A 12,248-nucleotide genomic window follows, 5' to 3' on the forward strand; every position below is an offset into this window, starting at 1 on the left:
ATTCTTAACCTGCTGGGTGACAGAAACCATTAGGCCTCGGTTGCCTTGTGAGGGGGGCTCTTGTATTGGCGTTTTTATGTTATTTCCCAGGGCACGGTGCTGATGGACTGACCCATCCCCGAGGAACTCCATCCTTGAGGAGTCCCATTCCCGAGGGATCCCATCCTTCAGGGGTCCCGCCCAGCGCCCTCCCCGGCGTTCGCGCTGGCCGGAAGTGAGGGCAGGCGGGGGAGGGGCGGGGCCGCGCCGCTCCCCGCGGGCCTCGGCCGCCGCCATTTTGTTGGCGCCGGGCGCTGCCGCCGGGACGGGAAGTGCTGGGAATCTCTCGTCGGCTCCTCCCTCGTCTGGGCCGAGAGGCGGGGACTGAGCGCGGCCCGGCCGGGACGGGACGGAGCGGCGGGGCCCGGCGCGGCGAGGCGATGTCGGCATTCTCGGAAGCGGCGCTGGAGCGGAAGCTGTCGGAGCTGAGCAATTCGCAGCAGAGCGTGCAGACCCTGAGCCTGTGGCTCATCCACCACCGCAAGCACTCGGCGCTCATCGTCAGCGTGTGGGAGCGAGAGCTGCGCAAAGGTGAGCCCGGGGCCGGGCAGGGCCCGCCGGAGGCGTCCCGGGGTTGCGGGTCCAGGGGGGAGGCGGCGGCCGCCCCCGCTCCGGTGTGCGGCTGCCCGGGGGAGGGAGGGAGGGTGGCGGGGCTGCTCGGCCTGCGGAGCCCGGGAAGCAGGCGGGGAGACAGGGAGGCATAGGCCTGAGCGCCTGGGGAGAACGGAACTGTTGGGCCACCGTTAAACGTCGGGTCTCCGTGTCTGTGGGCAGGCAGGTGCTTCTTCTCACTCTTTCTTTCTTCCACTCCGTTCGCTTCTGTCTTTTCCTTCCCATTGTCCCTTCTCTCCGCAATGAGCGGTCTCTGAGGATGCTGCCCCTTGTGTTTTATCTCTCTTGTAAGGAGAAAGGAAAGTGGGAAACCGGAAGGAATCCAGCGAGCCAGGGGGTTAGGGCTTTTTGTTGTTAGTGTTAATTCCAGCTTTTTCAAGACGGAGCCTTTTTAGGTATTATTTTTCATCGTCTGTAGTTATGGTTAGCTGTAATACTATTTGAATTCCTTGTTCACTTAGGTTTTGTTGCCAGAAAGTGTTCTTGAAGGGCAGACGAGGATGGGAATACACTGAGGGAAGAGCAGTGTAATGTGTCCAGAGAGGTTTTTGCTTCCGGGTTTTGCCAGATGGTTAATGCCAATGCTAACATAATAAAACCGTGAGTTTGTTTGGCTATGTTCAGTGTGCAGACTTAAATGCTAATGTGGCTTTCCCTTTAACAGGAACGAGCTTGCAGCTGTAGGCAGTGGTTCAGGGCATGAAAGGGAGAAATGGCATATGAAGGTTTATTTAACCTGACTGGATAATAACTTGATCTTAAGTTGGTTCCTTTAAGAAAAAGAAAGCTCACTTGCTAGAATTCTGCTTTGGTCTGCAAAATGATGCTGTTTTCCAATAGCTTCCTTTGGAGCCTCGCTAATATTTAGATCTTTAATGGGAAAAATAGAAGACTCAGTCTTTCAGACTGAGAGGATAAAAAGCACTAAGCCATTACAAGACTTAGGAAAGAGGAAGGAACCACTGAGTTTCATGTCATATGGCTACTATGGCTTTGTTTAGAATACTCTTTTTCAGGGACTTGTTATCTTTTGAACTTTGAGATATGAGTTGAATTCTTTTTTGCATTGACTGAAGAAAGACTGACTTGATGGTATGTTCCATCTTAGGTAGTAAACACATTTTCACTCTGTGTTAGTTGCAGGCTTGCTTTTTTGTTGCAGGAGCAAAATAATAGATCTCCCACCTGTGACTCAAACATTTCACATTTCTGGGCCTTCTAATCGAACATTCAACATCAAACAATCAACACAAATGTTGGGTTTTGAATGATACCAGGAAGGTATCTTAAACCAATTGAAATAGATACAGAGTTTTGGTTGCTCATCTTAATTAACATGCACAACACTGGTTCATAGTAATCTGTGATATTAATGGTCAGTCCTTAACTTTAATATTCCTGTTGTGCTGGTTGACTAACTGGAGAAATGAAGTCTTTGAAACTTGGGCTACATGTCTGAAAGTGGCATTGAGCGGCAAGGATAACAACCTTCTTTTGAGCTTTTGGTGAGAACAGCTGCCATAACTGGATTTGTTTTGTTTGTTGTCCTGCTTTTGCTGCTTCAAAGTAAGATTTTGCTGTGACTCTCTTCAGATACCAGCCTTCAAGGGTCTGTGGAAAGCATGTGAAACTCTACCTGTGCTAGGAGTAGCTTAGTTGCTTTAAAGGTCTTGACCCTTTTGGGCTTTTAGACCCATGTGAAGTGTTTAATAGTGGAAAATAGGAAGCTTCATTTGAAGCTTCCATAGTTGATATACACAGGATGTATTTTAATTTTCTATCTCTTATAATATCCGAGCTTCATAGACGTTAGCTTGCATTTACCTGATACTAACTTCTGGCTAATTGCTGCACAGGTTTGTAAGATGGTGCCTAATCCCCAAAGGTGGAAGTAGTGATCTAAGCAGGCAGCGTGGGAAAGATTAGAGGAAAATCACTGTTCTGTGCTGAAGCGAGTGCCTAAAGCACTACAAAGTAGGATACTGGCAGTGAGGCCATAACTAGAGTAAATTTAAGGCTCCTGATTTTCCTGTCATCGAAGCCATAGAAACATTATTTCTCTCCTGCCTGAGAGGAAAATTACCTCTATTTAGGGAATATGGATATCAAAATTATTGACATTATCAGCTGCTACTGCTAGCCAGTAGTGTCCTGGAACTGAAAATTGAACCTTTCCTTTCTAGATTTTGTTTCCTTTCATTGTATCCCGTTTTTTATTTGTCACCCCTGTCTCCAGACCTTCCTTCCAGCCTCCTCCCTTTCAGAAACATTGTATAACTAGTTGGGTTGAACAGAGTGCAATGATGCTGTATTTTTTCTGGGTGCTTTCATTTTGGTTAAAGATCACTTGCATCAGCCTTTCTGAGCATGTCTCTAGCTATTGATAAAGTCCTATTATCAGAGATCTTTCTTTCCTAAATGTTTGGTTCTGATTCTTTTATTTCTAAATCTGCATATAATTTACACAACATAAAATGTTAGTGCCTTTCTGTTTATTTGAATTAGTTGGCAGTGGTCAAGTCCCATATTCCAGTATCCCTATGGATTATCAGTTCTGTATATCTTCATGTACAGATTTTCTTGAAAAGTGTGTACTGAGGAAAATAGTCCTGCTTCAGCTAGATATCAGAGGTGTGAAATGTAACTCTCAAAGTTACATAGTTAATTACTCAGTAGTTATAAGCTTATTCAGTATTTAAGTAGTACTAATTAACTTGTGATGTGATAACCTCAATCATTTTAAAAAGCAGCTGGTGGGCCCATTTAAACCTATGTAATTTTGTATATCCGTAAAGGGAATGACTTACAGGATTTCTTTTTAAACTGAGTAGTGACATAATAGATAAAAAATTGTTGTGTAAGCCTGAAGTCACTGAATGGTTACTGGGAAACCCCTTAGAAAGGACTACATTTGAATAGGCTCTTCTGAGATGGAGTCTGTTGAGAATGACTTTTTGTTATTTGCAAGTCAGGTATGTTCTCCTACATCCATCTCTTTCTCCCTGGCTTCAGGATGCTCTGCAGCTGTAGAGGTTTGCTACTTGTTTGGTCATTTTTTTTTTTAAATGAAAAATTTCAGTTCTGTGATTCAAGGCATCTGCCTTCAAGGATGAACAGTAACTGCTTGTTCAGTAAGCTCAATGTTCAATTTGATGTACTTGGTTAAAATGTGTTCTTTTTCAGAGGAAAAACCTACAGTTACTAAAAGTTTGTCGTATGGAACTTGTTATTTTGAGTTCTAATTAGTTGTCCATAATAATATTTTCTTGTCATCTCATTTTCTGTTAGCCTTTCCAGGTCCAGTTCTGTCACTTAAGTATTTATTTCTTAGTGATATTTTAGTAAGCACAGAATATTCTTAGTTGGAAGGGACCCACAAAGATCCTCATGTCCAAGTCTTGCCTCTGCACGGGACACTTGTGTTGTATCTTGAAACCTAATTTCAAATTCAAGTATCTGTCTCTTCAGAGCCCAACATGGCATCTCAATGATAAGTCAATAAGAAAAACTGATGGTGATGATCCCTCATCCTCCTTAATCACTTGACCTCTTGTTTAGGCTGTGATCTGTCACCCTACCCATGTCACACTGATCATTGTCTTCCCTGCACAACTTATCTAGGTCAGTAGAGCCATTGTATATTGCCTTTATGACAGCCACAGTTGTGTAGGTACATCTGGGCTGCTACAGGGAGATGTATTGTTAGTGCTTGATTCTGCCAGTTCACCTGCTGTTCCAGTTTATTATGCTTTTTTATTTTTTTTTTTGTGTAGAAGTAATTCAGTAATATAAGAAGCTGCTTTTTTTGCTTATTTATGGTTTGTCTACAGCTTCTGCTACTGGGACATATGTTGGTGCTTGGGTCCTCATTCACTATAGCACTAATGCAGTATGGTTTTCTGAAGCTACTGACTGTTGTGGCAGCTGCTGAAATTTGGAAGATAGAGGATTTTAGTAAGTAAATTGAGAAGGCCTAGCAACACTTGAAGCAGATTTGAAAGTTGTACTTAATCTGAATTACTCTAATACTTAGCTGCTTTGGAGCACGACTACAGCCAAAAGTGGCTGCAGTATATTGCCTTGCAGATGGGAAGTGGATCACAGGAAGCAAGTTCCTGGTTTAAAGCGATTATTTTCTGTACCATATAGTGCAGTTTTTTCTGCAAATCTTTCTTTTCTGGTGGTTGTAAGATTGTTTTACTTAGTGGTGGTGTAGCGTCATTGACCAACATGAGAGGATAAATAATTTTGGTTTCTTTTATTTAAGAGAAGCAAAACTATGGCTTTTGGATTTCACTAGTTATGCCCACATGAATCTTTTCATCCACACCAAAAAGTTTGGAGAGTAGCAAACAAGCAAAACTTCCAGTTTTGGGTCAATTTGACATTGTTGAATCTAGTTAGGGAAACTTACGTATGATTTATAAAATGATCTGCAGTTAGGAGCAGCAGAGTGGCAACGTAAGAGCCTTTCATTTAAAACAGTTATCTTTGGGTTGTGTAGTCCAAACATGCATGTCGCCTGCACCTGCCTTTCACCGTTCTAGTTCTTAATACTTAAGTGTAGAGTCTTTTGCCTATCCTGAAACTGTTGTTGCTGGTGATTCATACCCATCTTGGCATTTTTACCTGTGAGGTGAGGCACTGAAAGGAATTGGTTTGTTTCATATGTTCAAGTAATTCAGGATGCACTTAGTGCAGTGGGAAGCTTCTGCAGAGTAATTATGTTGGAATGATTTCCTTGGTCTGTGACCAGCTTTCTGGCATTCCCATAGCAATTTGATGCTGATGGCCTTATTCCCAGCAGTGACTCTGTGCTGTTGTTCCCTTTGTTGCTAGTCCCCAAACTCAGTCAAAATACTTGGACCCTCAAACCTTGAACACATTCAGTGTACAATCCCATTTCCCTCTTTCAGAAGAAAACACAGCAATTATCAAACCTTGGTAGAATTCGCCAGGTGACTGTGCAAGGTTGAGCACTTAGTTTAACCTTTTCTTAGTAGAAGGTTAATGAATTTTAAGGTTAAGTACTTGTTGTACAGCCTGCCTTTTATGGATTATGTTATCTTTGAATTGTCTTTTCTGGTGGCAGCCTCTCAAGTGGCTTTTTAGAGTCATATTACCAAGGATGCTCTGCTTAATCAGCTTGCATAAAAACCCAGGTTAGCTCTCTGCAGTGTGAAGGATCCGTGATCTTGCACTCAAATTTCATTGCTGCTTGACTTAACAATGTTTGGTCTTGTAATAAAAAGCTTGAAAGCTTGTCAGTTATTTACAGAGATGTCACAAGCTCCTCTTGCAAAGGTGTGAAGCATGCTGTGAGAGTGTCACAGATTTTGGGAGAAGTGATGACACTCATAAACTCTCCTGCATGTGTACAGACTAAAGTAATTCAAAAGCAATTTCATCAAGTCTTTATTTGAATCCATACTAGAGAATGTAAGTATGCTAGTGAAAAGTTTAGGGCTGATAGCTGTTGTGGGATTTTAACATAGTAACACTTACTGTCTTAAACCCTGTTGTTAGGTGGTATTTTCTTTCAACCCTGTTGTTAGGTGGTATTTTCTTTCAACCCTGTTGTTAGGTGGTATTTTCTTTCAACCCTGTTGTTAGGTGGTATTTTCTTTCAAGGTCAGTTGACACACCAGAGCTGACCTGTGGAAGGTCACAGCCTGATGTAACATGTTGAGATGGCTCAGTCAGTCTGTACACTTGTAGTGGGATGTAAGTTACATCCTCTTATGCTTGTGTGTTTTTCTGTAGTTTCTTCCAGTATATCTAAGACAGCAAATATCTCTTGGCTCTAGGTGTAACACAGCATGAAACTAATGGGCATGTTTCTAGCAATCTTCATGGGAGCTTAATTTCAAATGCAGGAAGTAAACCTGGAAAAGACAGGTGATTATGCTGACTTTGATTGCCAGGGCTAACCCCGATGAAAATGAGTGGTTTATTGCCCTTCAGGGAAAAACGCTGGTTTTTTTTTCTTCCACCACTAAAGTGGTGGCTTGTTAAGAGTTGTCTAAGTCTTATGTATTAAAGCATATAGTGTCAGGGCATTGATGCTGAAAAACATGCATACCCAGGCAGGGCTATCAAGAATGTGTTCCTGAGAAGGTGGATTGCCAAAAACTAAGAATTGATCATGTTGTCTCCACTGCAGATACCTCAGTACGCTAATTGTTGGTGAAATATTGTTAGTATCTGAAGAATATTCTTTGGCATTTAAACATGTCAAATACATTTTTGGGACAGGCATAGTTTCATTTGCAAGGTGCCAATCCCACATAGTCTCATTGTAGATGCTTTAAGAGTAATATGCATAATATGACTTCTACACCAACCAGCACTGTTGACAAGTTAAAATGCTTCAGAATCCAGTGCCTCAGGGAGCTGCTTTGGTGGCTAAATGGTGAATTCTAGCTGCAACAAGCAGAGGAGTTACATGAACACTGCACAGAGCTTCTGAAAAGTTGACTCAATCCAACATGGATGTTCTCCTGGCAGTTTTGTGTTTGCAGATGGTGTTGTTGGTGTACTAGAGATGCTGTGGGTTGGCTACTTCTAATACTGCACATTTTGGCAGTTCAGCCTAGGTTCTTACTGGTTTTTTCCCTTCATTTTCTTCTGACAGTAAGAATGCTTTTGCTATTAGCCTTGCATGTGTTGTAGACCTTCAAAAATTGTCTTTTTGATCTATTTTGATGTTCTGAGGTTTATCAATGCCCAGGGCTGAAAAGTTAGTGTCACTGCTACTGAAGAGAGATGCTTTAAACATAGTTCTTTCTCCAGAACAGCTCTGTTTGGTCCTGAATTTAATTTGTGTTTCAGACATCACTGGTTAATTTATAGTCATGCTAGTAATAGAATGTTTTCAGCTCAGGTGTCAGCCTCAGTTGCCAGAGGTTACGTTGCACTTCAGTCTCATGTGTAAGGCAGAGTGCCAGTAGACCAGTATGTAAGTCTTGATGATTTGTGAAGGGAAAGGGAGCACTTCTCAAGACGAGGCATAATTTTTAGCTTTGGAATTTCATGCAGCACATTCTTACAGCAAGAATAACTAAGTTTTACTTCACATTTTTCCTTGTGAATAGTAAGGGTAGAACATTAATTGAGTTTTCAACCAAAGGTACAGATAGTTTAGTTGTGGGTTTAGGATTTTTGTTCCTTCTGAACAGATTTGTTTATGTTGAAGTGTAGTAGGAAGCTGACAAGATGATACTCAGGGAAATAAGCCTGAAACTGACTTTCTGGGATTTTGGATGCTTTTAGCAAATATGATACATCAGTCTTTTACTGTAGTAAATAGAGAGAAAGTCTAGGCTTTGTGAGAGTCAGCATTACCTGACTTCTGTCACTGTGTGCCCATCTCATTGTCTTTGCCAGCTCAATTGATTTGGCTGTTTATTGGAAAGATGGAAGTTGGGGTCTCTCACAAATGGGCTACATTACTGAAGATTAAAACATAGGGTTTTTTTTTTCTGGTGAAATGGATGGACAAGGGCCTGCGTGTAGTCCCAGAGGTTATAGGATGGGTAAGAGCCTATTTCATTAGATTTTGAGTCCTAGTTCTGGGCTTACTTAAGGTCTGAGAGAGGGGACAGGGCATCTTTGGTAAACACTAGTTACATTTTGATTATGCCTATGAGATGACATGGTTTCTGACATTCTCTCTTTGAATAATTCAGAATTTGCTAGGTGTCTGAACTCTGATTTATGTGAAACCTGGGTTGGAGATGTATTGTTTTATCATCAGTCAGGCTGATATTGATAGATAGATGTTGATCAGCACAAGTATATAAAACCTACGTTACAGATGAGTTAGATTTTGACCAAAATAGATTAATTTCCTGGGTAGCATGTAGTGACTTCACTTTTTAGAGAATGGAGTGGAAAGTAACAAAATCAAATCATATTTGCTTGTGCAAATTATAAGAAGTCCTGGATTGTCATTACCACAGTGCTGCTTTCCTTGAGAGAGCAGAAAAAACTGGTCTTTCAAGAGAAACCTCTTTCTAAAATCAGAGTGTACATATTGAGATTGTAGTGGTAATGGTATTCTGGTGTTAACCAAGGGTAGAAATGTTACAATAAGAGTTTCAGCTCCAAGAAACTTGTAGATTAATGAAGATTAGATGAAGTGTAAATGAAAATACCCAGTTAGGAGCAGTTAGAAAACATGGAATATATTTTGAGAAGCAACTCCTTAACTGGAAGCTTGTAGTCTACATTAAGAGAGGTGGGATAAGATGTTTAAGATGCTTGGAGAAGAGATACACCACAGGAGTTTGAAAGTAGTTTTTGAAAACATTTTTGTGCTATTGTAGCTGGTGGCACAAGTGAACAGTTTGGAGGTGAGATAGGGGAGTATCACATTGATACGGGGACACTGACTGGGGATTGACCAGTTCAGTTTGCTTAGATGTGAGAATGAGGTGTGGTTATGTAAGACTGAGTGAAATTCAGACTGAAAAGGAGGAGGTTCTTCATATGAATGATTGTGGATCTGTGAAGTGCCTCCTCAGAAGACTTCATTGTGTAAGAAATTTAAGCAGGCTTAAAAAAGGCTGAAGTACTTGGAAGAAATCCACAAAGGCCACTAAACAGGAATTTAAAAAGCCACAGGAAAACACCTGAAACTAGTTTCAGGATGAAGATCACTTTGGGGTATTTGTTTTTTGAGATAGCACTAAATGGAAGTTGTGTCATACTATGAAGGAAGAGGAACTTGAACAAAGAGTGCAGAAGGGAGAGAAAACCCAATGGGTGACTAAAGTCTTTCTACATGAAAATACTGAAAATGTGACATGGTGTAAGCAGTAATGAAAATGGGAAAAACACACTTGATTTCAGGGTGTGGGGAGGTGGGTGTTTGTATTCAGTATGAGCCTGGTTATGTAGGTATTAGCTGAAAGAAATAAAATTTCTAATTTTCATTTTTCTTTTCATTAGCAAAACCAAATAGGAAGCTGACATTCCTGTACTTGGCCAATGATGTCATACAGAACAGTAAAAGGAAAGGACCAGAATTTACAAAAGACTTTGCTCCAGTAATAGTGGAGGCTTTTAAGCATGTTTCAAGGTACAGTAAACTTGTATGTGCAGTGTCCTTCATACTGCATTTAAGGGTTTAGAGAAGTCATCAGTTGATGTCTTCTAGCCCTGCTAGTCTTCATGTGCTATTTTTGTACTTGAAATCTTGTTAGTTTAATTTATTCAGTGCTCTTTTGATCTTGGATAGTCTTCCTACTGTTGGATGAAGTTTGATAGTAAATTCATCAGCATTCAGTCCCTTTTTGCCTAGGAAGGCTGTTAGCTGTTCCTGAAACTAAGACTTGCTTACTGTCTATGTGCTACAGCAGTTTGACATTTTTCATTACTAGGTGTTGCGTGATTTGTTTTTCCCCAGCAGCCTCTAATCTCATTGCATGAGGAAGCTACAATCTTGATACAGGATTATTTTCACAATGATACACAGCTGTTGCAGCAGCATAAATGTATTTGGAGTGTTTGCAGATCTATGGGTTAAAAAAAAAAAAAAACAACAGAGTTAGGTGCCCTTTTTTTATGTTTTTTCATCTGCTTGCTAGGACACCTTGAACTGGTCTTTGCTTTGTTTAAAATGTGAATTTGTTGTTTTCTGAGATTATTTGACTTCTGATGCTTGGATATTGCTAAGATCTATGACAGTCTTTCTGTGAAAAATAGTTATACAGCACTGCTATATTAGTGCTATACTGCATACCTAGTGCTGATATTTGCTTTTTTTTCCTTGTAACAGTGAGTCTGATGAGAGTTGTAAGAAACACCTTGGCCGAGTGCTGTCTATCTGGGAAGAAAGGTCTGTTTATGAAAATGATGTATTAGAACAACTTAGGCAAGCTTTGTGTAAGTATTTCGTGAGTGTATGAAGGTTCAGTCTCCTGTTTGAAATAGTATTTCCCTGACTGCTGCGTTTATTTTCATTTAGACGGAGACAGAAAGGTGAGGAAGCGCACGTATGAACAGATCAAAGTTGATGAAAATAACTGTTCACCTCGAAGTTCTCCCACTGATCCTCCTCAGGTAAAAACATGTTTATAAATTCTGTTTACATATGGTTTCATATAGAATTTTTCGGTTACTGTTTTTTTGGATTGGTCTCTATTTTGAAGGGAGGTACTGTTTCTGGGCAAGGGTGGCTACACCTGAAACTTTTCATAGTTTTTCAGTGGGGTATACTGTAACTTTATGTATTTGACACTAAACCTAAATATCTAAACTGTATGTCCAGTTTTGTTCTTGTCAGGATTTCAGCAGTAGTTTCTACAATGTATTGAGTTCTCATTCAGTTTCCAGGGTAGTAGTGAGTAACACATGTTAAGGATTTGAGTAAGATTGTTAAGGATTTATCAGTGAAATATTTCCTAAAGTTTCAGTCATGATGGCTGTGAAAAATTCTTGTCTATCTTACACGTTGCATCTTTCCTAATTCTTGTGGGGTTTTGTTGCCAGATTGTCCTATCTCAAAAGGATTTTTGTTATAGCAAAGAATGACTGTCGTCAAGTATCACAATTTAGTATGTTTCTCTGTAGCAGGTGTCTGGGCTTCTGTGAACATCAGCCCTACTTCCAGAAGAAGTGTACTAATAGTCTTTTGCAATAGTGAAGCAAATTAACAAGAAAAGTAATTTTAAAAAATTTATAATAAAATGAAAGGTACTGTAAATTAATCACGGCTGTCAGGAAGAAAATATTTATAAGTGTTCCTATACCAAGAATTTTAAAAGCCCTTGTGGAAAGGTAACTTTTAAAACTCAAAATACTGCAATGTTGTGCTGAGAATGAAAAGTTTTGTTTTGACTCTAAAGGTGATAATGTAAATGCTGTTAAAATCACCCTCAAATCAACCAACTACAAGCTTGTTGTAAAATATTTCTGTTTTGTTCTAGGATTTGATTGTTTAAACTAGTTCTCAATCTTGCATGCTTTTTTCAGACCACAGATCTCATTAGAGCATTACAAGAACTAGAAAATGCTGCCTCTGGGGATGCAGCAGTTCACCAGAGAATAGCTTCCTTGCCTATAGAGGTCCAGGATGTGTCCCTGTTAGACAGAATAACAGGTGAGGGTTGGGGGCCTGGTAACCGAAATGCTCTTCTAAGAATGTAATGGTACGTAATGAAATCACACTTCACTTGTTTTTCTCTGCTTGCTTTATAGATAAGGAGTCTGGAGAGCAACTTTCCAAAATGGTAGATGATGCATGTATGTTGCTGGCGGATTACAATGGCAGGTTGGCAGCTGAAATAGATGATAGAAAGCAGCTAACTCGAATGTTATCAGACTTTCTCCGATGTCAAAAAGAGTTCCTTGCAGAGAAAGAACATAAGCTGGAAGTGCGTAATGTTTTGTTTTAGTCCCTTCTTCGCTAAAGCTTGTTCTTGCAAATGTTTTTAGTTAGCCTGAACAACTTCTCTCTCCAAAGATAAATATTTTATTGCCACTGTTACGTCTTTGCTTCCAGCACATTATTAACACATTGCTCGATTCTAGTGTTCTAAGCCTGCTAAACCAGCTCTTTCTGCCTTTTTAGCTATTCAGTCTTGGTTATGCCT

At 40.4% G+C, this 12,248-nt stretch overlaps 1 protein-coding gene across 4 annotated transcripts in view; it reads left to right on the forward strand.

Annotated features, from left to right (window-relative positions):
• The first annotated feature begins 375 nt into the window (after positions 1-375).
• Positions 376-12,248, forward strand: part of RPRD1A (regulation of nuclear pre-mRNA domain containing 1A) — a 38,872-nt gene continuing 26,999 nt past the window's right edge. For all 4 annotated transcript variants that reach the window (XM_062512979.1, XM_062513231.1, XM_062513067.1 and 1 more), the window contains exons 1-6: positions 376-570; positions 9,604-9,733; positions 10,433-10,539; positions 10,622-10,716; positions 11,629-11,755; positions 11,854-12,029. In XM_062512979.1, the coding sequence (XP_062368963.1) occupies positions 420-570; positions 9,604-9,733; positions 10,433-10,539; positions 10,622-10,716; positions 11,629-11,755; positions 11,854-12,029 (786 nt within the window). In that variant the 5' untranslated portion in view covers positions 376-419. The remainder of the gene's footprint in view (positions 571-9,603; positions 9,734-10,432; positions 10,540-10,621; positions 10,717-11,628; positions 11,756-11,853; positions 12,030-12,248) is intronic.

Source organism: Cinclus cinclus, chromosome 1 (assembly GCF_963662255.1).
Source record: "Cinclus cinclus chromosome 1, bCinCin1.1, whole genome shotgun sequence".
Lineage (NCBI taxonomy): Eukaryota > Metazoa > Chordata > Aves > Passeriformes > Cinclidae > Cinclus > Cinclus cinclus.